Source organism: Phoenix dactylifera, chromosome 16 (genome assembly GCF_051530095.1).
Source record: "Phoenix dactylifera cultivar Ajwa chromosome 16, Ajwa_hap1_PhDact_Kaust_v1.1, whole genome shotgun sequence".
Classification (NCBI taxonomy): domain Eukaryota; kingdom Viridiplantae; phylum Streptophyta; class Magnoliopsida; order Arecales; family Arecaceae; genus Phoenix; species Phoenix dactylifera.
The window spans coordinates 20,346,339-20,371,392 of NC_143205.1; the positions used below are offsets into that span (position 1 = coordinate 20,346,339).

The following is a 25,054-nucleotide window of genomic DNA, read 5'->3' on the forward strand; positions in this document are numbered from 1 at the left end:
CTTCTCTCCTGCATCAATAAGCCAGAAGCAAAGTGTAGAGATCTCATACAACGACGAGCATTTTTAATCACAATACAATGTTTTGAGCATCGCACAGATTGTTGCAGTAAAAATATACCATGTTTGTATGATAGTAGTACTCAATGAACCAGACCATATATTGGGATCAGATCAAGGTCCCCTTATCAGATCCTCTTCCAACAGTTTATTAGCGTACATAGACCTTGCCATCCAGTTCAATGAATAACTGATGGATTGATATAAAATTACCAAGCATGACTAAAGTCACGTACCAACAGGATCCCTACTCAACAAGATTTGTATACAAAAGATCAGGCCACCCTCTACATCCTGATGCAAATCAAAGCCTGACATAAATCTTCCAGAACTCAAGAAAATATGACCACCTGTAAAATGGGAACGTTAAAAGCAATGATAGTGCAGGCGTATAGGCTCCTGCTCAACCCACTGCTGCTGCCCCATAATCGCCCATAGTAAATTTGTCCTCAGGGTAATATGAAGCAGTGACAATGTTCCCTGAAAATTTTCTTCCATGGAGAGCAACCTTTGCCCTAGTCGAGCCTGTGACATCCGTGTACTCCAAAAACACCTGAATATGTATAATCATGGACCACTTTCAGTCACATAGAGTAAATATTAGGCGTCCTTGTAAACAGAAATATGCATGATGGCATTGATATGGAAAATTTAGATAACATATTTCTGTTAAAAGCTGAATGTTCTGAAGCTCAAGCAAAAATTCTGGAGTAGAAAGTTTCTTTAAATTGCAGAATCTGATACTAAGAACAAAGTAAGAGCCAAAATTGAATACTAAAGAGTCATCATGCTTTTGATAATACTATGTGGTAAATAAAAATCTAAATTCTTATATGGATTGTGCCAAGGACTCATCGTCCACAGCATTACTAATGAATGCAAAATTGTCCTTAAAACATAGCAAGGAGTGGGTTGCCTCTTTAACTAAATAAAGGGCAGCCTAATGCACGAGGCTCCCGCAATTGCGGGATATGGGAAGAGTCAAATGTGCGCAGCCTTACCCTTGCATGCAGAAAGGCAATTTTCATATTTCAAACCTATAATCTCCATGTCACAATTGAGCAACCTTACCCTTGCATCGAGGCTCACCCTTGATTGTCTCAATAACTCCAAGTTTGAAGTATAATTTATTATAATACCTAGCTGACATTATAAACACATGAGAAGAGAGTAATGGAGCACCATAGTTCTAGAAATTTTAAATACGAGAAAACACTAAATAAAAAAGATTAATAAATTGAAAAACAAAAGCTTCTGAAACAAAGGATGTCATGTCCTAACAGTTTGGATTTCAGATGGCTATGAGGTGGAATCATCAATTCCTCCAGCAAACTCACTAGATACTCAGTACCAAAAAGCCATCAATTCCTCATTAACAAGGTTAACACTACATGCAGCAGGAGCAGAGCTAAACAGCCAGTTCCCGTGGCTGTCACTCAATTTATTGTAAGGAGGAATATTCTTACTATTGTTTGGATATTTTACAAAGGACATTCTTATCATCATTTAGCTTTGATGGAGATTGTTGTCTAATGTCCTAGAAGTTTTAGCAGCTCCAAGAAGCCAAACTGAGTGGGGCAAGATTTATGATCAGATCAAATAAAAAGGGTCAATGAAGCCTAGACCATCTAATATAAGAAAGAACAAGGGTGAGAAGTGAGAACTAGACACTTCTACATAACTCAGCACAATACAATTCCATCCTAGCACTAATGCCCCATTCAATTTTTTGCAAAGCTACACCATCTCAATTGCGTCTGTTAGCATAAACTGCCTCTGCATCTAACAAGCTTCAAAAAGAATTGAAAAATGCTGAAGGTCAGGACTCCATTCGCTGCGCTGATGGCAAAACCACACATGGACCCCACCTAACACCACCACCAACCCCCCTCTCTCTCCCCCAAAACCCAGTTGTATCCTACCAATCGACTAACTGCCACATAAGACAGGTGAATCGAACAGCGATTGGTATCAGTAATCAAAAATATTCTGTTAAGCTGTTGTGCTTACATGTCTAATGTAAATGGAATTATATAAAACCATAATGTCGTATGAGTTCCATGTATAGATATCATGTGTATCAACTTGATACCTAAAATCAAAAGGACAAAAAGTTCCCTGGTTATGTTTAGAACATTGTGAGCTGCACTGACCACAGCTTGTGAGCTCAGGATATGGAAAAGACAACTGGCACATTTAGAGCGGGGAATATTGAGCACCAATTGAATGTCAAGGGACCACCACACATAAAATAAGACAGTGAGAGAAATCAAGCTTACCTTTCCAACTCCAGGAATCAATTCCCCAGTTGAAGTTGGGCGTGGTATGATCACATTTACCAATGAACCTGAAAATTTCAACAAAGAAACAAAAAAGAGCCCATTCAAAAATGACATGTTTCAGGCACTAAAATTAATGACCCAGAACTTTTACACATCCATGTCAGCAAACTAAGTGAAATTTACACTCTGATTTCAACAGTAATAAAGTATTTATATGCATATAGTTCGACATGTGCTTACCAAATTTTCCACTTTCTTCTCTCATATCCTCTAATATTTCTGAATATTCCTCATCATCCCTCAGCTCATCGATGGACGCCACCTTACAACACCCATTTTGATGAAGATATAAAATGCATAATGACAAATTCTCTAAATATTTACTAATAACAGCTCAAGCAATATGCTGCAGACGACAAAATCAAGATTAAAAAAATAGCAATATTTATATCACATACATGTACTTGTTAAGTTCATTAAAATAAATCTGGATATTTATGCGTTAATAAGTTGCAGGTGATAACATCTATGTCAAGGTTCGCTGTCTGGATACCGGACCTCGTGCTGGTGCCATATTAGCACTGTGTTGGTACAGTATAGTATAGGATCTTTTCAGTATACCGAGTATTGGTACACCATCCATACTGATATAAGGTACCGAACTGGTACGGTACGGTATATCCTGTACCATCCGGTTCGGGTTGGTACGACGAACCATAATCCATGTAATTTCTTAGAATAATGACAGACTGATAGGGTTGCTTACTGCTCATTGTAACATCACTCTACTTATCTCACTTATAACCCTTTTCTAAATTGAGATAAAATGTGCATTTAAATCATATCCACCTAAAAAATAAGAAGAATAATTTGAAATTGACTTGATATGCCAAATCCACACTCCATTACTAGTTTTGATATTGCTCAAAATTGAACATGATTGACTATATCAGTAGAAAGCTGCATCTGTTGAGGATACCTCAGTCAAGCATAGAACTTTAGTTGGAAATGCTACAGGGGCAGCAAGTGCCAACCCTGCTCCAGGAAAAGGTGGGGCATTTCCAGCCTGTAGAGCCATTTTCTACATCCATCAATTGTTAATTAGTAGATGAAATACAAGAAAAGGAGAAGTAATGGATATATTTGACATTAGGTAATTTATATTACCTGCATAGCTATATGTTGTTGTGCCTGCTGTAAAATCAACTCCTGCTCTGGTTTAATTTGCCCAGTACTGCATATGCAAATGGCATGACATGTCATACTCAGAAGATATCATAGTCTCTAAATACATAAAAACAGGACACAAAAGCAAATTGAAAATGCACCACTACTCATTAAGCATGGAATGTAAACCTGGCAGAAGCACGGCGTACGGTTAGTGTCTTGTCACCCATTTTCAGACCATTAAGTGCAGCACAAGCCACATCTGTGACTGATGGATCCTGAAATGCCAAGTAGGCTCAGGCAACAATCAAGCTGGATAATGACAGGGAGAAGACAACCATTATCAGTCATTTAGATACATTATACCTGATAGGCACAAAAACCATAACCTTTTGAGTTTCCCGTGTCCTTATCTTTAACAAGGTCAAATCCACGCAGAGGTCTGTAACAATCATTATTCACCAACAATAACTATTATACTGGATGAAGATGAAACAGTATTACGACAAAATCTTGAATTGCACTCTCAGGTATCTTTGAGAATTGCAGAAGAGAGTTTTTCTACAAAAATTATAAAGTTCATGTTCAACATAATCAAAAGAAGGAAAGAAAGAAAGAAAGTTCGCTTTCAACTAAATCTGGATACATTTTAAAAAATTGAATAAAGAGCAAATACACAAAAATGAATTAGTCAGAGTAAATGTTTGTATTCAATATGCATACCCAAAGGACTCAAGTAGCTCCTTTATTTGTGCATCTGTGAAGTAGTAGGGGAGACCACCTACAAAGATACGGTCAGGTCCCTCAGCTCCACCAATTGTGCTGTCAACAAAAGACACAATAAGCTTAATATTAGGAAACTTGCTTGGAAACAGTAAAATTTTTGATTTGATTCTGTAATCACATGATATTTCCAGTACACGAGTACAAAGAAATATAACAAGTGATCCTACTTCTGATACTGAAACCATAATTATAATACCATAACCATCAAATCAATAGCATTGCAACTTTTCCAAAACTTATGATAGTGAAACATTGAACATAAAATGCCACAACTTTTGAGTTATGCTCACATACCCAAGAGTGAGACCGGCTGCAGCTAGGTTAAGATGAGGATTGGGGTGGCTAGGTCCGAGTGCTGCGGCCAATGAAGGATTATAGTCGGTAGGTCTTCGAACTCTCACTGAGACTCCCTATCAAGTTTTCAAGAGGCATCACATGAGATATCAACCATTGTGTTACAGTTGAAATTAATCAAAGCAAAGATTCACCGACATTATATGCTACAGGAGAGTTCTCATATTTATCCCCCCCCCCTCTTCAAGTTCAGAAAAGAGCGGACAAACAAGAGTCAGGAGGCAACGGTTACACGAGAAAAGTTAACTTGTACCAAGGATATGATCTTTAGACAACATAATAATGACTGGTTTCCATTTCAAATGACGATCACAAGTGATAAAGCTGATCTCATAAACCAGGACATGATATATTAGATACTAAAGTACAGCATGATAATTTTCATATATCTGCTAGAGATTTTGTACTTTGAAGCAGATGATTATCTTAAACCTCATTATAAGCCCAAATAATGTGCAGGACTAGCTAGCATACCATGTCAAAAGGAGGGAAAATGAGTATACCAATACACAGTCCATTCTAGGAGAGAAGACAACATTGGCAAGAAGACAGGTGATACCTCAAAAATGATACCATCTAATGCCATCGCATTACTTGCTTCTTCAACTGTTCGCATCTCAACAAAAGCAAATTTCTTTTCGTGATTTATGTAGACATTGACAACAGCATCACCTAAATAACCAAAAAGTATTAAACTTAACTTTCTTTTTATTTTAAGAAACAAAATAACAAAGAGAGCAAAGTCATGGAGTTTGAATAAAGATCAAAACTAATTAGAGATTAGCCCACCTTCAAAACAGTTAGATAAAGATAAAGAGAAATAATTAGGCCAGATCCATATAGTGGAAGTAAATACAAAACATCAGCACAATACGCAAGGTCCTGCCCCCCCCCCCCCCCCCCCCCCCCCCCCCAAAAAAAAAAACCACCCCAACTGCTGCAATCGAAAGAAGGAAGGGGAGAGGTGTTTGGGTAAAGAAGCCTCCCCTTGACCCCACTAATTTTTGTTTCCAGCCAGCCTCTGCTCAACTGGCTCAATCTCCCATCCACCTTGTGTACATGGCCACTCCTAAAATTGAGTTAAAGACACTTAGAGGATTTCCTTCAAAAATCCATTTCTGGTCCTACAACACCCAGCGCACCATCCTATGAGATTGCTTATCTATTCAAGCAACACTTTACAACCCACTTGAGAAGACACAAACATGGGAAATCCACATCTGGTGGTGTACATGCGTTAGGTAAAGGTTGCTTAGTTCAACTTTGAAAAGCACACATAGTTGTTAATGTAAAAGATAAATGTGTAACTAGTTTCCTTATGCAATTTCTTTGTTTTAACATGTCAATGCAGGTCGGAAAGCACAACTGCTCCTCAAGATAAGAGGAGAGTAATAGGAGTCTGTCTAATATTCACGGAATTAGATAGCACCATAGAGCAATGTAAACACATATTCAATGGAGCAGCAATCTTCCAACCTCACTCCATTACATATGGTTTTTCTCATTCTTCATGGCCAAGGCTAAGGACGTTTTTCTAGTCTCATGGACTCATACTGTCTACAAAGCCAAGAGCATCCTCTCACTCCCTATATAGTGAAACAGAATTTTCACCAAGAACAGAACTGTTATGCCAACTTTAAAAGATTGTCTCCCAAAGACTGAGGCCCTTGTCCCACTCTAATACCATAAATCACAAGCCAATGTTACCTAGACCCTTCTGTTTACACTGAAGTGCACACAGACAACACTTAGAACAATGTATGGGTGTGATACGTGCTTATAGGTCCGCAAGAAGTTTTCAAAGACTAGAAACATCCCACAATTAAAAAGTGTCATGCTGCAACTTGGGCTTGGCACAGCCTGTACCAGGTCCACTCAGCCCACTCATTGGACAGGACTACGGTTGGGTTCGGGCTCAAGAATCTCAACCCCACCCTCCTAAAAAAAATAAAAAAAAAACAAGCTAGATTGGGTTAGCATTGATCTTTAAACCCAACCCACATGAATTCAACAGAAACTAATAAATAAATTAATAAATAATTCATATATATATATATATATATATATATATATATATATATAGATAGATAAAGAGAGAGAGAGAGAGACCGCATTTTTTTCCATAAAAGTATGTCTTTAGTCATTCTAAATTATAAAATTGAGTAAGTACACCATAAAAATGGATTGATGGTTTAGGTCTTGATCCAACAAATACACATCCAACAAAAAAATACCAAAATTTTTCCTTATCTCAGAATTTCCATTCAACACAATCTAACCTGACTAACATGGGTCAACAAGACCCAACCTGACACTAACCCGAATTTAGCTTCTGATGGTGATGGATTGGGTTGGGTTAGATAAATCCTAACCTGGGGCCAATTGAGTTGGGTTAGGGTTGGGAGATATAGGGGTTGGGTTGGGTTAGGTTAGCCCTCAACATGGCCCAACCCACTCAGGTTGTAGCCCTACTTATCACGCTCATGCTCAAGCCCATGCCACTCATATTCTTGGTTCTGCCTGGCAACAAACCAATCACATATACAGCCTACAAGAAAAAAATTAAAATATGTTTTATGGGTTGCCAGAAAGATACATAGATTTGGTTGCTAAATAGGAGCAAAGATAAAGCGTCTGTAATGCATTCTTTTATTGAAAAGGTCCTTACAACCAAAGAAAGATGGAGTTTGAATCTAAGTCTAACAGAAATTACTTAAGGAGGAACACATAACAAAACTAAAATGGAGCGGTAAAATAAGCTACACGGAGGCTCATTGTGTTAAGGTTTAGCCTTGATCCTACCAAAATATATTGTGCAGGATAACTGAAATAAGTCAAGGGCTTTTTGGATAAAGCAGCAGTGAGCAATGCTTCAGAAAGGATTTTTGGCTATGCTTACCGAGAGTGTGATTACATGAAAAAACACCAGCAAACTCGAGCAAGTAAAATGCCACAAGAGTTTGCTCTTTCAACACATTCACAACTTTTATTCCATGTTTCTTTGTTCCCCTCCACTGATACACTTGTTGTACATGAACTTTTATCATCTCTTCTTACATATTCTTTGCGCAAAGCTTATACCAAATAATGCTACCTTTGTAGCTTCTTTACTTGTTATACTCACATGTACTGCCCATTGCATTTACAATAGCCAAAGCCAGAAAGGCAATTGTGCCTACAGACAACTCAAAAGAAGCTGACTCACTTATTCACTAAAGAAGATAATGACGAAATCAAAAAGGGAAAAAGAACTTGAAAATTCACCTGGACCAGCAGCATTTCCTCCTATAGCAGTCATGATGTTGCTAAAAAATGTAGCAATTGTCTGTTTTAAGAAGGCCAAGAAATACAGAGTTAGCACTTGCATTGAGATCAATAGGTAATAGAAAATGTTAGTATCAGGCCCCTTATCACTTATTTGCAAACACATTTTCCAATAGATAATGAAGCATAAAGATTTGATTATGAAACTTTAGAGCATACTGTTGCCCATTCCATTCATCTGCTGACTTCAATTTAAATATGGAACTACACCCACTCTGATTAGCAGGCTTAGAGAACTTCCAAGTCACAACTTGGTATCATTTTCTTCAAGGGAAGGAATCGGGGGATACAGTTCTGGGCAAGACCGTTTGGTTCTATTGGAAGGAAAGGAATGCCCTCAAGGAAGAAAGAGGAAAGTAGCATAGCAGAGAAAAGATGCTCCTAGAGTGCATGGCTCATCAGTAAATTGTTTGTTTTCAATAAACTCAACTTGCACATGTTGAAACAGATAGGAATGGATCAAAAAGAGGTAGATGACTCCTATTCAGGTTTTCAGTTATGGAGATTTCAACTCTTGATTTGGACTTAAAAAAGTAACAAATGAGTGCAGCTTGAGAACAGATATTGTTGTTGCTGACAGATAATGATATGCAAGAGCATTCGGGGCAAAATCATGATGAAATTTTAACTTAAATGTCTCCTAAGTTATAAATTAAATGAATAAATAAATAAAGGACTTGATATAAGAGTTGTATATGGTCCCTTAGGGTTCTAATGGGAAAAAAATTTATAGATAATAGCAAATACATGCACGGAAAATTAGCTTGATTATATTTTACTCCTTTAATAAAACCTTCTTTGAACTCTGTTTAAAAAAGTTACAAGTTAAAAATAAAAAAAAAAAAGATAAAGAGGCCGGAATTTGCTTCTAAAGGGTTTACTGCATATAAATAATAATAATGATACATGTATAAAGATATTTAAATTCCAAGGTTGGAAAAGTTATTACTCAAACATATGCAAGAGGAGCTGCAAAGCAATTATCATACATGCTGATGAAGTACCTAGAAAGCAATTAAAGGCAGAAAATCAAATATGTTTTAGCTATCTGCATGTGAACTATATCAACTTCTGAACGAGAAGGCAACTTAAACCAGAGATGCAATACACATAGGGTAGATAAGCACTTGTCATAGTTCAAATATTTAGTGGCAACGTGCAGGGTCTTCAAGATAAAGCAGAGGGCAAAGAAGTTAGGATTCCTAGAGGGGCTGCTAGTAGGATGGGACAATCCAAACTTTGTTGGCTCGATTCAAAACATTATAAAAAAATCTGGTGCAAGGGCTAGTCTATTAGCAGCCCTATATACAGAAGTTAGGAAGCAAAAATAATTCTATATATTTCCATTTAAGGACATCTTAAAAGGTCTTATTCCTGATCTGATAGTTTGTCCAAGAAGTATGGACAAGTCCGTTTAGACAGGCTTCGTAGATGAAGTGCCAACAGAATAGTATCCACAATAAAGCCTGCAAGTTTATGTTGAATAACAAGTTACTATAGAACATGAAAAAAAATTAGTAATCTATAATAGAAATATGGAATTTGCATAATTATATCTATAGTGTTTGGTTGTAGGTAATTAGGATTGTATTGATGCACTAATGGATAGATATCATGAAGTGACAAATAAGTCTACGATGGAGTTAGCAGAGACAGGCAACCTGCTTTAGCCATGTGTATTTGCCTTCCACACACAATGTATGATTACTCAAGATACAGGATATGATTCAGATTATACAATTAATCATGACACTGGTTGATAATTAAGAAAGTTCCGTAGATTCAAGGCTTATGCTTTATATTTTGCAGAAATTCATCTATAACTCTAGAAGTAAAAAAGAATATACAAGTAAAAGTAGCAGATGCTAAACTCAATCATCCAGTTCAGCAAAACACATAATGTAATCTCATCAACTGGATCAGAGACATGAGTAATATCTAAATATGTGGGCCAAGACGCTGATAAGATACTCTTGCCATTTTCGCATGATATTTTCGAGTTAGTGTTTTTGAGAAAAATATTTCCAATGCACTAACCAACAACTTCTGCTCAATGGATTAAAAATGAAGGTGCATGACATTTTGTACAAGATTAAGATAGAAGATAGGTAACCATGCAAAATAACTGTAACTAGAATACACCTGTTCATTTGCCATGGGAGGAAGGCCTCCAACATATACACGGCGTGCATGCCTTGTTGCCTGATTGTTGGAGGGAAGCAAAACTTTACTATTTGTGCATGCCATATAAAGTGGTCAATCAAAACAAATGCATCAAGACATACCTGTTGAGTCATTGCTGGAGCTGGCATCACTGACATTGATCCTAGCTATGAGAGAGAATACAGGATAGTCTGGTAAGTCAAGCATAATAAAAAATGATAGATTAACAAAAGGCATCTGAACACTGCAGAGAAATTTTCTGAAGTACCGGTAGGGTTGGAAGAGGAAACATGGTTGGGAGTATTCCTGTCAGCGGTTGAGGAATGCCAGGCAGCTGCCCTATACAAGTAACAGATAAGAAACAGTAAATATGAAAACAAGCAACAGCCAAGAGGTGTTGCTACCAGGACATGAGCAACACCGGTGAAACTATTGAACTCTTGTTTTAAGGTGGACGGTAGATGTTATGCCTTCCTGCTTGATATGACTTGCATAAATGGCAGCAAAATATAAATAAGAAACAAATCCATTACTGTTGTTGCTGAAGATACATCTGTAAGTCTACCAAAAGGCAATAGTTTCCGTTTGAAGGCGAACATGATCCAGCAAACCAGTGCACTGGTTCCTCGTTGAACATAGTATCTACACTTGTCACACCATTGGGTAGCACCATGGCACATGAAGCCCAACATTGCCTTCTTACCCAATCGAAAACACAATCACAAACAGAAAACCACACACAACAGCCAACAACACAACAATGATCTTCAGTTTCCATATGAAACCATTAAGTAAATAAAATCTTCGATAAGAGAAAATGGAAAAGGCATACTAGTTTACAGATGTGCATTTTCAGATAGTACATATGGTAAAATAACATTACTCTTATAAGGCAAAAAAAACTAGAAGCAACTACAAGAGTGCATCCTAACCTGTACCAGCAGCACCAGGCAGAAGAGGAGCGCCAGGAGGGGCCATGTCAAAACCACTTACGCGCTTGCTGCAAAAGAAAATGATACAGTAAGAAACAGCATAATGACATATGCCTCTTTATTTGATGCGTACATGTCACTTGTATAACCTCACCAATGAGCTTCAATAATGTTAATTAGGAATCCAATCTTAAGGCATGATGCAAGATGAGCCTCAAGCCATCCTTAAAAATGGATTGGATAAAATCTAATATGCAACATAACATTTCCAATGTCAGGATGAATATTAAAGATACCTAGAGGATTAGTGGACGAAACAAAAAGAGGTAGATGCTCAAATTTTTCAACAAAAAAAAAAAGGAACAAATGGCATTCGACACCATATGTAATATACCAAGAAAATTAGTAGCTCACAATTACTTAATTAAATTTGAAAGAACAGTTATCATTCAAACTCAGCCTGTCTCATAGAATATTAATGGGTGGGACAAAATCATATCCCTATCCCTCTAAAGCATCTTATTTCAAATAACACATGAAGTTTGATACAAAATTTCATAGGAAGATGTTTAAAAGGAAAAAGAGTAATTACTGTGCCAAAATAGCTCATCAACATATTGAATTTAGTGTAGTTTACTGTTGCTTTTAATTGACCAAAAGAAGCAGGAGACCATGAACCCCACCCATATATTAGCATGGAATATAATGCCAATGCACAACTCAGCAAGACTACGTAGTGTATTGTAAAACCTAACGCATCACACTATGAATATTCAACAAACTAGAGCCTTCATATGTAATATTGCTTGAAAGTTTACACAGGTCAATAGATGGAAAGATTTTCTGGTCAAACCTTGTATACAGAAAACAATGTATATGTAACTTGACTGTACACAATACAGAAGAAATGAAAACAAAGGATGGAATATGGAAGGGAAGCTTCCACATAGTATGATGCAGTATACAGTGCCCATATCTACAAAAAAGTGTTAAAATACAGTTTCTCAAGCTAATTGATGGCCTCAAGGCATTCAGAAAATATATTATGAATTATGAGTTAGCATCTGATAAACCTAACCAAGTTATTTTTAATATCTTAGTATGCAGGATGGTAGAGGAGGTTAAGGCTCAAAGAGAGAAGAAAAAACAAATTAAAAAAAGTTCCAACAAAGTAGATCAGCTACTAGGATCAAATTATAATTGGTTCTATAAAAAAGAATTGAAGATTTCTTTGCACCATTTCTCATTGCCATCATTTACACCAACTTCATGTCTCCTCATTTTTTAACACTTCAAAACATACTCTAGAACCCCAGCACACTGGAGTTGTATTTTACACATGCTTCACATGTTCAAACCATCTTCAGTGATTCTTGCTCATTATATCCTCCAGATTCGATGCTTAACCACTATGTTTAAAGTACTTTATAACTGCATAGCCTTTAATTTAACGGACTACACAACAGGTGCATAGCCCTCCTTGGATCACCATGCCGTATGAGCCACTTAAATGAGGCGGCAAACCAGCCCAACTAGCCTCCAGAATCTCCATTACTGGGAGAAGAACCCGTAACATCCACAAGCAAGCAAGCATCTTTTACCAAGTATATGCCGATGCACTACATTATTCCTGACATTACATCATTGAAAATAATATGATGTTTTGATTGTTAATAAATGAGTTAAAAATGTGACAAAATTAAGTCCTACACCATGCACATTATAGAAGTTTGGATGGTCAGACTTTTGATAAACAAGTTTGGAGTCAAATTCCAAGCTTTAGGTGTTGTCATACAGTACAGGCCAAGAAATTAATTCTGAATAAAAATGCAAGACTTAAAACATCTAAAAAATAAAGAAAATGCCATGTACCTTTTAGATGGAGAACGAGAGCATGATACATGTCTATTTCTCCTACTCCCATCTCGGTCATATTCTCGGTAGCTTACAAAAATGATAAAAAAAAAATGCAGCATAGTCACGTAATACTGTGGAGCAACAATGATGTAATCATGAATGCTTGCACTAAAGCAATGTATATAGGAAAACTATGTTTCATTTTCTTCTTCGACATATTTCACTTCTCTGAAGTGCAGAAGAAAGATTTGCCTTAAAATTTCAGCATATATTACAAATTTTCTATTAGTAGTAAGTTAATATGATCACGACGAAAACAAGAGGAAAACATCAAGTGAACTGTATCATACTTCAAAAGGTGTTAAACTGAATGCATGAAATTAAAAAATGAAATAGCAGAAGCATATAACAAGAGCAGTGTGATTCTAAATATTGGATGATAACTAGATAGTAAAATTGTGGCATGCATCATACTTCCACTAACTCTAGTCCAGCTTACCGGTCATTATCATGATTGCCATGGCAATCAGATTCATCTGATCTGTCCTTTCCCCCATCATCCTTTGTGTTCGTATTTCTGTGATGGTCTCGGCGATGATAATTCTGATCTCTTTCCCTACCATGATCCCGTTCTCTTTCCCCATATTGATTTCTTTCCCTGCCTCGATCCTGATCTCTTTTGTTATCACGATACCAATCTCCGTCTCTATCTCCATCTCTCACCCTCATCCTCGTCTTCCCTTGCATAAAATCACGAGAATTGTGCTGCAACCAGTAGTCAATCATTTCCCGGTGAGAAACTCAAATAACCAAAATTTATACATCAAGTCCATACAATGTGTATATGGCTGTTTAAATTGAATATGTTCTCTGTATAAAATATCCCGTGTATAGTAGTATTAGCTTGACCTAATAGTTGTTACATATATAATATTTTTGGACCACAAAAGGATGTCCAAGACAGGGTAAGCAACACATGTTTGACAACCAAATCTTGAAAGCATCAATTATGTCCAAGTGCACATGTCCATAACTGATCAAAGTTTTTGCTTGAGAAAGGAACTGAAATTCCCGTTAGGATCTTGCATAAATGTCTTCTTGGTTTTTTCCCTAAAAAAAGGAAAGAATGAAAAAGAAAGAAGAAAAGAAGAAGAAGAAGAAGCTATTAGACATTTGTTCAGTGTTTCTGTTTTCTAATTCTACCATTACGAAATGATGACTTTAGAGCAAGTTGAGAGGTGCATCACAATCAAGTGAACCTATGACCAAACTAAGCCTTGCCTAATTGGAATCAACACGGGCATGAAACTCAGATTGCTGGGTCAAGTTGGGGGTCCAAAATCTCAATTCAATGTTCATGCCAGCTACGACATGTATGGGTCTAGAAAAATTAGTTTAAAATACTAGTTTAGATCATAAGTTTCCAATCAATTCCGAACGTAACACTAAACTCATTCAGTCATTCCAAAAAAAGGTGGGTTTGGGGCCATCTCATACCAAACCATTATATGTCACAGTTTGGTCATGCTGAACCTGGACTACGTGTAATGATATTTTGGTAGCCAAAAAAAAAGAATATATGATGATATCTCTATTATATTCATATATAAATTTATACCCACCTGAACATATAACAGCTCATCAAGTATAGTACTATTAGCTATTAAAAGTGGAGAATATGGGATATTAAGTAGTTTAAGTTTATTACACAACCATCCAGGTCAAGCAATCAAAACATGATAATCGAATCAAATGTGTCTAGGGGCTCATGTCTGCTGATTTATTCTTCATGTTCGGTCTGTGATGCTAAAGTGGAAAGAAAAGCAAAAAGACACAACCTTAATTCTCTGAAAATTAGGGCTAGTGTTAAGATTTTTTGGGGGATTTTATGAAAAAACCTGACTTTTAATTTTTTAAAAAAAGAAAAAAAATAATTTAGTGGTTTTCTGCACCAAGAAAACATGATTAGGAAAGTGTATAATGATGCATGGAAAAGACACTAAAACCGTTAAATTATACATAAGGCAGAAAATTAGCTTCAAGAAGGTCCATGATCACGATAAAAACCGGCTTAAACGGCCTAGGTTTTCTGAACTAAACAGCCAATAACTTCCAAGATTCCACGAATGATTCTAAAAACCTGGATTTCTTGATCAAAGAAACCAATAAAACTACATGCATCCACGCCGTTTATGTTGCTAATAAACCTTATACAACTCATCTTGACCTAATAATTTATCAACATCTGACTGTTTCTTGATGTTCTTGTGATCAATTAACTTCAATATATCCATATCTATTGATAATTTGTTTAAAGATTACACGTCAAGATCAATCTCAGGGTTAAAGAAGCATTATAACAAAGAAAACATCTTCTAATGGAAGAGAGAGAGAGAGAGAGAGGAAGGGAGGGAGGGAGGGAGGAGGAGGAGTGATCGACCTGACGATGAGAGTCTCTCACCTCGAGGCCGCGATCGCCTCGTCCTCCTTCCCTTTTGGTACGAGAAGAGCGGCTGCGAATGCTGGAGCCCTCGCCGCTGCCTTCCCGGCGGCTGCCGGAGCCGGACATCTCTTCGTCTCCCCCCGAAAACCTAACCCTAAGCTCGTTCTTGCGAGCCGATAAGCCCTTCGTAGACGAGAAGTCGGTGGGCGGATCACCTAATCGGAGCTAAAAGGAAACGACCGAGCCCGAGGCAGTTGGATGACTACATATAACAGCCGGGAGTCATGAGTTGAACCGGACGGGTTAGCCCGGAAGACTCGGACGAGTTTCACGCGCTTCGTCGTCCGTGCCGAGCTCGATCTTGGGCTCTAGTGGCCACTACCCTTTTCTTCTCTCGGATTTCTTAAGAACAACTTGTCCTGACCCTCTAGCTTGAGTTTGAGCTGATTTTTGTAAGAAGTAACCTGATAACTTGATCAAATCCAACTACCAAAATCCTAGCACAGCATAGTATCAAAAATCCTAGCAGATTGATTAATAAGGTCAATGGATCAACATGATGCATGAACATATATTGTTTATCTAATCTTTACTGCCATTTCTTGAAAAGGAAATAATAATATAGATCAGAGAAGCAATATTTGTACTATCTATTAAATTACAATAGAGGGCCAGATGGTTTCTTCCAATTATCCCAGGAGATAGCCACCTATTAATGTTCTATCAGGCGAGATCACGATCAAACTAGCCGAGCCAGCCACAAGGTAATGCACATTATTGCATTCAAACAAGCCAAAAGCATCCACAACGGTCATATGCTTAATAAAGAAACTTGCATTCGTTGGGCTTCATTCATGCAGAAAGCGTAATATTGATACTAGTTTGATCTTGATTAAACCTTGCTATCCATTCTAACATGAGCATATAAACGCTTTAGGAGCTGGTGTTGCCTGGCTATGCAGTTCAAGAGAGGGGTAAATTGGGCATTTTAAGAAATTAAGTATAATGCGGCGGAGTTAAAAGCTTAACATATGAATATTTATTTTAACAAAAGAATAATAAGTAGATATGCAAGAAATAACTGCAAGCAACACAAGCAATGCAAACACACAAGATTTATAGTGGTTCGGTGCTAATCCTGCACCTACGTCCACTCTCCAAATTTTTTTAGGAATTTCACTATAATATTTTCGGAATTATAGTTCGATTATTTTACATGGGCACACAATCAACCCAGATGATTTTTTCAGGCAATCAACCAAAACCTACACCAATTGTTTTACTCGAGCTCACAATCAACTGTTGATTTTTCGAGACAATTAACCGAAACCTTCTCCGAGTTTATTCCAGGCTCAACACAATCTAATTCAAAATTTAGATGAACTTTTTCTCAAGTTTCAGTCCTTGAAACTTGTTACATAAAAGTATACAAAGAATTAAGTGCAGGCATAATAAAATACAGCTCCTAAACAATAAATATAAAAAAAAAATAAATGGACATCGACTCTATTGGTTGGCTTTGATTGATTTTGAATATACTTCACAAACTCTCAACCGTAGAAGATATGATTGTTCAGCTCACTATGAAAGCTCTTAAATGATTTTCTTTTTGAAGCCCTCTTTCTTTTTCTTTCTCTTTCTTGCTATGATGGATTTTTCTCTGTAGTGATTGAGCCCTCTTCTTTTTTGGTATTCCATATATTTATATCCTTTAGAAGAAGTTGTAACTCACTCCTAGCCGTTAGATATATAGAAGAGCCGTTGTGAGATGAAAAACAGTCGTTATGACACACAGAAAAACTAGTCGTTACTATGGTCAGGCGCAGAGGAGCCGTCTCGATATCTTCAAGGGTCGATTCATTATTTTCAGGGATCGACTCGAGCTTATTTCTGTTTTTGCTGCGCTCTGTCTTTCTTCTATATTTATTGTGGAGTCATCTCTCTTAGTTCAAGGGTCAACTCGTTTAGTAACAAGAGTCCATTTGTTGTTTTCAAGGATCGACTCTTCAATGGACTAAGTTTTATTGTTCTCTGTCTTTCTACTATGGTCGTTCAAGGGTCGATTCATTATTTTTTGTAGTCGACTCTTATTTGACTACAGTCGGTTCGTGATTGTCATAAGTTGACTCACCAATGCGATGTATTTTATAGCTCTCGGTCTTTCTTTATGGCCATTTCAGAGGTCGACTCACTTATCTCTGTGGTCGACTCTTGTTAGACTGGAGTCGGCTCGTGAACTTCTTGGGTCGACTCACCACTACGTCGAATTCTACAGTTTTCTATTTATCTAGACTGTTCTGGGGTCAACTCGCGCTTTGCTTAAGTCAGCTCGTGAAGGTATATCAGTCAGCGATAATGTGCTAGGGTCGACTCGTTACAAACTTGGAGTCGACTCTTGAGATAGCTCAGGATAAAATTTTTTATATCTGCATGTGAGCTTCCAAATATTATTTTCATGGCTCTTTTGGAGTTATGCTTCTTCATATGGAGCTTCAGATAAATGATCTTTATTTGAGTGTAACTGAATGCTTTCTGAAAATAAATCAATTAAACTCAAAGCAATAGATTGGTCATCTTTTTACTCAATTGTTTTGTATCATTAAAATCAGTCCTATAGAGTCAACAGCTAGCTTATGTATTATCAAAATTTGTAGATATGGAAAGATTTATCGGTGACCATTTAACCAAGATAAACCAAAGAGAGTCCATTAATTATCCAGTTAGTAATATATTTGATTCTGTAGTCATAAAGTTTAATTATCCAATTTATATCCGTATTTATATCTATACTTCGAATTCGATTTGTATCCATATTCCTTTAAAGCAAATATAAATATGAAGTTGTGCATCCGACTACCATCCATATTCGTATAGGTATTTGTCAAATAAAACAAATACAAATATAAATATGCTAGCATCAGATCTGATTTGATGGTGTAACACAACTTATTGTAGCGCTATGTTTCTGTTGGTAAAAGGGGAAATTTTAGAAATCGGTGCGGGACCAACATAGACCCATCACTAACTCATAATTTTGATAACGGAATAAAATTTGAAAATTGGGAAATATTCTGGAATCTTACCATCTGACCTTTTTGACCTCCAGTGCTGTTTGCAAGACATAGCTGCCTAAGGGATGTGTCTAAATATCTTCTAATGCTTCCTTACTAAAGTTCACAAGCTTTAGAAGCAGGACTACACCTTCTGATGATTCAAGACATCTCTGCACAACATAGCTGCCAGTTTTGAGCTGCGATAGTTCTGCGAGATGTTCTGCCACTACGGAGCAGATCACTTTGGTAAAATTTGAGTCTTCGAAGTTTCAACAAACTGGATAACATAGTTACTACAGAAAAAGACCAAATAGTCAATCAGCATAATTCATTAAATAATATATCTATATATTTTTGTTAAAGAAGCCGTTAAGGTACATGAGCAGCACCAATACGAGCGTTGTGCAAGTCTAAAGCGTCCTTTACCACCATATCTGCTCCATGAAGTTTTCCTAACTTCTCAATGCGTATAGCTTCAGGGTGGAAATTACTTGCTAGCTGAAGACAGTTATCTAAAGCTGCTTGGAATTAGACTACTGACATAACGCGCACGGCACTGTAATTGTTTTAAGTGGAAGAGAGGTGCTTCAAGGAATACACGACATCAACTGGTTAGGTGGCGAATTTTTTTAAGTTGGTGTTGGATGAGTTCGCTAGCTTTGGACACCATGACACCTACAATGCTAATGCTCGGACTCATCCTAACACGAACTTTGACGATGCGCAAGAATGAGAGCTGGGCCGCAGCCGGACCTGCCTGTCCAGTGATTCAATGGGGACATCATAATTGATGATGAAAACTATTGGATTGTACTTACTAATTGCAAGACATGCTGCAGCTACCTGCAACCTCGACCACTTCCATTCTGAAAGGTTTCCTAGAGAGCTAGAACAATATGAACAATGGTGAAGCGAAAAGCAGAACCGAAATCTAACATCTCAGCTCGACAGGCAATTTTGAGACCAAAGGGTTGAGCTGGTTGCCATGTCACAAAGTTGAGAAGTTTAAGAGAATTTCGTCTTACAACTGCCACATAATGTTTACCGTCGGTCCAACCAAAGTAAGCATCCTGCAAAGAAGTATGGGAGTTGCCTCTCAACAGCATTTCGCATTTCCGAAGCCGCTCGAACCCACCTGTTCCATTCCGATGATCGTTTCATTCAGATTGCTCCCAAACCCTGCTGTTCCCACCTCAAAGACTCCTTGCTCCTCCAGCTGGGTTAATCCATCTGTAAACAAAAATCCGTGGCTCTGCCAAGAGCAAGCACGTATCCGCGGTCTCACGCATCCGACCCCTGCAACATCACAGCACGTAGCTTCAAACTTTTTAGCAACCATCCATCGCAACAACATTAACAACAAAGACTCGCAAAACCCGGGGTGCTGCTTTTCTGGCTTCGGGTTCCTCCCCTCACGTGAAGGAGAAGATAAAGCGACCGATAAGACAGGTGAAATATTCACAAGCGCACAAAAATGCAGTACTACAGATACTACTCTCTCTCTCTCTCTCTCTCTCTCTCTCTATCTGACCGCTTCCACAACGAACTACTGTGTCTCAAAAGGCTGCTGCAACTGTTCCCGAAAGACACCGAGTATGTCCGGTAACGCGACGATGCCGACGAGGCTGTAGTCGTCGTCGACCACCCAGACGTAGCTGACACGGTGGGCCAGCGCCTGGATCATGACCGCCATCAGCGAGCTCCCCGGGTGGCACACGATCGCCTCCTCAGACCGCCGCCCCATCCTCGCCGAGTAGCTCCCTGCGGACCGAAGCCTCCGCGGCCGCCGCACCGTCGCCGCGCCGGACTCCTCGTCGGAGGAAGACGAGGACGAAGAAGCGGAGGAGGAGGATGAGAAGGGTGGCGAGAGGTCGGCCTCGAGGAGCTCGACCATCCCCGCCATGCCTTTGTCCCTCAGCCGGGCCTTGACGGCCCGGACGGCGGCCTCCGGCGGGGCGCCGGCGAAGTCGATCCAGGCCATGAGGTCAGCGGCGGAGAGAGCCGCCAGCGCGGCGGCAGCGCCCTCGTCGCAGTGGGCGAGTGTGGAGGGGGAGATCTCGCCTATGAGTTTGCCGTCGTCGGTGACGACGGCGACGGAGGTCTGGTCGGCGAGGGCGCGGCGGATGAGGGGAAGCGCGGCGAGGGCGGGGTCGTGGGGGCGGATGGCGAGTGCGGCCGGGCGGACGATGTCGAGGTCGGAGACGGAGAGTGCCGGTGCCGGGGAGAAGAGGGCGATCGAGTTGAGGAAGAAGCGCACGAAGTCCTCCTGTGTCAGCCAGCAGAAGTCCGCCGCTCCGCCGCCGCCGGGGAGCTTCTTCCTCCCGGCGCCGGAGCGGATGGGGACCGCCAGGTTCTGCGCCCCGTCCAAGATCACGTCTAGCGCTTCCAATACGCTGCCGATCCCAAAGAAAAGCTCGAATTAAATAACCAAAACAACAGCACGTACACAAATCAGCTGAATCGAAGCAGAAAATGGTTCAAAAGGCGAACAATTCCGAAAAAAGAGGGAAAACCAAACAATCCAGAACTATTAAAGAACTAATAAGTATTTACCAAAAAGAACTAATAAGTAACAAACTTGCCAAAAAGGAAACCTTTTTCAAGAAAAGAAGAAAATTTGGGGAAGAAACCAAGATCGGGGAGATGAAGAACGCAGAAAAGATCGGAGAGGGACACATCGCGTGGCGGGTTAGTTCGTACTTTACCTGGAATGCGGCTCGACGCGGCGGACGAGGGAGGAGTCCTTTGGGGGGAGGAGGGCAGAGAGAGGGGCGCCGAGGGCGACCGCGGGGGAAGAGATGTTCTCCTCGGAGCAGAGGTAGCAGAGGACATCCACCATGCAGACCTTGCCGGCGCACGCCTTCTTCTCCGGCGACGCCCGGTCAGCGACCCACACGCTGACAAAAGTCTCTCCGCCTCTCTTAAGGGCGAGGAGAGCCTCTCTGATGGTGTCGGACGGCGGCAGAGACTTCACCGCCGGCTTCCCGATGCAGAGGTCAGACACCTCATGAAACTGCAGAAGGCTCACTGCCATGCACTCGCAGCGAAACCCTAGAAAACTCTCGCCGGAACCCTACAAAAAGCTAGCCGAAGGACGAGAAGAAGGGCTTTTTTTTTAACTTTTGGGGGGGAAGGGAAGAAGATGAGGTCAAGAGGCAGAGGCAGAGACAGAGGGAAAGAGGGGGTATTTATAGAATTAGCAGGGGTTAACCGGGAGTGGCCGGTGGGAGGGGAACCAGCGAGGGGAGCGTGAGCGGGGAATGGAGACGTGGAAGGGAAATAGGAGGTGACTCGGCGGGCGAGGATAGGGAAGGGAAACGGTCGTGCTGGAAAGCCACTCTCCGTCCGCTGAAAGCCAAGAAACTCAGCTGGTTAGGCGGAAGAAACTAGCAGCTAACGCGCCTAACGATTTATTGCCAGGTGGACTTTGAGGTCGAGTTTGAGAGAGCGTAAACTTTGCCCCTCTCAAATTTTAGCGAGAAAATTTTAGTCATCAACACTTTAAAACTACCAATTAGGACATTAATTAGCTATATGCACAGTCCCATATCTGCCCCTCGATGTCATTAATGGATAGACATAAAAGACTAAAATAACTTTCTATCTATTAATAATTTATAAAAAATTAATAAAAAGAATCTTTACCGTATCCTCTTCCTTCTTTTCATCATCTTTTTCGTCCATTTTTTGAATCCCCTTCCTTCTCTTCATTATAATCCTATTTCCTCATACATTGCATCTAATTTTTGCCATTGACTGGTTATACTTAAGGATTGATGAGGACGGAGAAACCTTGTCCATCAAGAAGCTTGTTAAGTGCATTCCAATCATCTTTTGTGAATAGGACTGGATATTTCTCACAGAAATTTGAGGGTTCAAACTATATTTTTCTTTTTTCTTAAGAGTGTATTTATCAAATAAAAAAATATATAAAAATTTAATCATGTTGAAAGATGATGGCCATCTATACGACAATATACATGTTAGACTCCAGCTTGCTAACACTTCAGTCATTAACTCAGTACTAGTGTTGGACAATATATGTGTACACATACATACATACATATATACATAGATATGTATATATGAGACATAATATATATACATGCAGATGTATGTACATACATACATATATATTTGTGTAAGTAAAGCATGAACGAATTTGAACCATAATCTAATAAAAGTTTTCTAATAATTTATGTAGCTTGGTTTGTTCTCGACTTTGCATGTGCGCTTGTGTCTTTGCTTTCTCTCGACAGAACAAAATTTAATTCAAGAAGATATATATAATGAGTACAGGCATTTAGATACGTCTAGCGCTATGAATAAGAGATACCACCATTGACTACGGGGAGGGAGAGAGAGAGAGAGCAGAGGTGGATGTTTTTTTTTCTCTTTTTCAAAAGAAGGAAAAAGAGTTCAAGTTTATTGAGATTACTCGTGTTTAATGGAAGTGAGATTACTTTGAGGATATTATAATTCCATTTGTAGAAATAAACAAGATAAAAGTTTTTGGCAAAGGCAAGTCTGCAGACTGAGATATCATTAGCACCAAAGTTGTTTGTAAATGAAAATATCAAAAGAGTTAATGATTAAAGTCAGGTATTGTGCTTTATCTTTCTTTAGTGCTTTGGTTTCTTGTGAAAAGTAAAAATTGTCCTACTCGTGTTTGAATTCGTGTAGATAATCTCAACTATCTCCTTCCCTACTCATTCGCTAAATGTCACCAAGATTCTTATTTTCCATCCCATGATCGCAGCACAGTGTAAGGCTTGATTGCACTCCATTTAAATCCATGACCAGAACCATCACAAATGCCATTCTCTCCTCTAATACAATTCATGTAGATAATCTATAATGTTTTTTAGAAATTGTGCAAGAGTCTAAATAAATGTAAGCTAGGAATTAGTTTAATTTGTAGGGCAAAGTGCTTAGGCCTACATCGTAATTGCCCGCAGATTAATCTGTTGGTTGAATTGAAAGATTGTCCATAGAGTGCATATCTATTTTTTCATACATCTTTGTAGTATTTTCAAAAGTCAAATTTAGAGAGCGAGCAAAAGAAATCTTAAAGAAAATAACTATCAATATGAGCAAGCAATTAAGTTTCAATATTAAATTATTCAAGATACACATGAACTCCAAAACCTTCTAACTTCTAGCTGCCAATTGGCATAAACTATCTAGAACAAGAGAACATCCTACTACCAAGCAAGTACCCTCCATACCCATTGTTTCGTGCCAAGGTCTATCGGATAGATGGGTCCATGAAGAGTGCTGAATGCCGTTTAGATTAACTATCAACATCGTCCATGTCTGCACCACCCTCTACAATAGATGGGATAGGATGGATGGCTATTCTAGAAACAAGTAGATGAATATTAATAATGCATGCCTAAATATTGTCCTCACTCGAAAACAACCTAGGCTGGTAGATGTCGAGCATACTATGATCAATAAGAAGAGAGGTGAGTTCCTTTCCATGCCTCAAGGATGAGGATTTATAAACTATCGTACAAACTTAGAAATAGATTTCTTGCAAAGCATTAGAGATGCATCAAAATAGTTTCTCCAGTAACTTCCGCAACTTATCTAATACCTTATTGTAGTTATCGTTCGCATACCCACAATCATTACTCTGATAAAAGTAGCTATAACTCAAATAAGAATAGTCATCATCTAAGATCAGAAACACAATCATCATCATATTCATAATTATCATAAGGAAGGAAGGCAAAATAATCATAATATAAAATAATTGATACACTGAGACAAATATTTTGGAGCATCAAGAAATGATCTAGAGTAGGTACACCATCCGCTCTAGAGTCTTAATCCAAATCCTTGGACATATGAGTGTGATAGCCGAGCTTCATGACTGGATATGGTGTTATTGGTATTATTGAAAGTGAGAGAGCTCTTAAATAAGCCCTCTTTTCCAACAATAACTACCATTTTTTTGGATGGCTTCCTGCACTTGTAATTTCTCGTGTAGTTACCAAGTCGTTTCTCCTATACAGGTAACCATTCTTGTCCAAATAACTCTCTCTAGGTATAAGCTATCCATGTACAGTCTTATGTGTGAGTATTGACAAGTGACTAATTATAATCCTTCCAAGTATCATGACATGACTGATTAATTAAAGTTTGGTTGATGTAATATTATCAACCACTTCATTAATTATAGTTAATCAATGATTAATTATTTTTTGGATGTGAATAAACACCCAAGGTTAGACACGTTAGCTGCCATATTATGTGACAATAATGCATAGAATAATAGTTGTCATAGAGTCACGGGGTTGTTCTAATAGTTTTGGAACTTGCAAACCTTCCATTACATTATATGTTCATATGAATAACCGGAGGTTTCATCAGTCAAACTTGCTTGAATTTTGGAGTGGTTTTCATAAATTCATATCCTCCAGTTACTCTTATATGCTTCTCTTTTTCATTTTTCTTTATTATTTTTAGTCAAATATAGATGTTGACTCATAATTAACCTAAAATTAATATGTTAACTGACCAGTCGATCCTGAAACTTAAATTGATATAAAAAGAGTGAAGGATGTATATAAAACTCATTAATAGAAAACATACTCATTTTAAAATAATGTAAATAAAAAATATTTAAAA

General features: G+C 38.6%; 2 protein-coding genes across 10 annotated transcripts; both read right to left on the minus strand.

Moving 5' to 3' along the window:
* Nucleotides 1-101: 101 nt before the first annotated feature.
* Nucleotides 102-15,619, minus strand: LOC103716180 (splicing factor U2af large subunit B). 9 transcript variants are annotated; one of them, XM_039115142.2, is made up of 19 exons: nt 15,384-15,619; nt 13,422-13,687; nt 12,938-13,009; nt 11,066-11,133; nt 10,402-10,472; nt 10,256-10,300; nt 10,113-10,172; nt 7,911-7,971; nt 5,206-5,318; nt 4,587-4,702; nt 4,230-4,328; nt 3,873-3,948; nt 3,696-3,784; nt 3,507-3,573; nt 3,319-3,420; nt 2,580-2,661; nt 2,337-2,404; nt 1,129-1,200; nt 102-610 (listed from the first exon to the last, which is right to left on the minus strand). In XM_039115142.2, exons 1-19 carry the CDS (start codon nt 15,489-15,491, stop codon nt 461-463), a joined length of 1,785 nt encoding a protein of 594 aa, XP_038971070.1. In that variant the 5' UTR covers nt 15,492-15,619; the 3' UTR covers nt 102-460. The 9 variants fall into 9 exon arrangements, with proteins under 9 accessions (XP_038971070.1, XP_038971069.1, XP_088568266.1 ...); XM_039115141.2 differs by having other exon boundaries at nt 15,363-15,619; XM_088712140.1 differs by lacking the exon at nt 12,938-13,009.
* A 3,620-nt stretch (nt 15,620-19,239) lies between these two features.
* LOC103716189 (CBS domain-containing protein CBSX5-like) lies at nt 19,240-21,582 on the minus strand. Its single transcript, XM_039115146.3, has 2 exons — nt 21,124-21,582; nt 19,240-20,811 (listed from the first exon to the last, which is right to left on the minus strand). The coding sequence occupies exons 1-2, from the start codon at nt 21,450-21,452 to the stop codon at nt 19,965-19,967; spliced, it is 1,176 nt and encodes a 391-aa protein (XP_038971074.2). The 5' UTR covers nt 21,453-21,582; the 3' UTR covers nt 19,240-19,964.
* Between the last annotated feature and the right edge of the window lie 3,472 nt (nt 21,583-25,054).

Coding starts and splice junctions, on each gene's coding strand:
- LOC103716180 (XM_039115141.2), bottom strand. CDS start 15,491: ATGTCCGGCTCCGGCAGCCGCCGGGAAGGCAGCGGCGAGGGCTCCAGC. Junction 11,134..12,937: donor TCTCGTTCTCCATCTAAAAG/GTACATGGCATT, acceptor TTTCTTTTGCAG/CAAGCGCGTAAGTGGTTTTG. Junction 7,972..10,112: donor CTCCCATGGCAAATGAACAG/GTGTATTCTAGT, acceptor TTCTTAAAACAG/ACAATTGCTACATTTTTTAG.
- LOC103716189 (XM_039115146.3), bottom strand. CDS start 21,452: ATGGCAGTGAGCCTTCTGCAGTTTCATGAGGTGTCTGACCTCTGCATC. Junction 20,812..21,123: donor CGCGTCGAGCCGCATTCCAG/GTAAAGTACGAA, acceptor TGGGATCGGCAG/CGTATTGGAAGCGCTAGACG.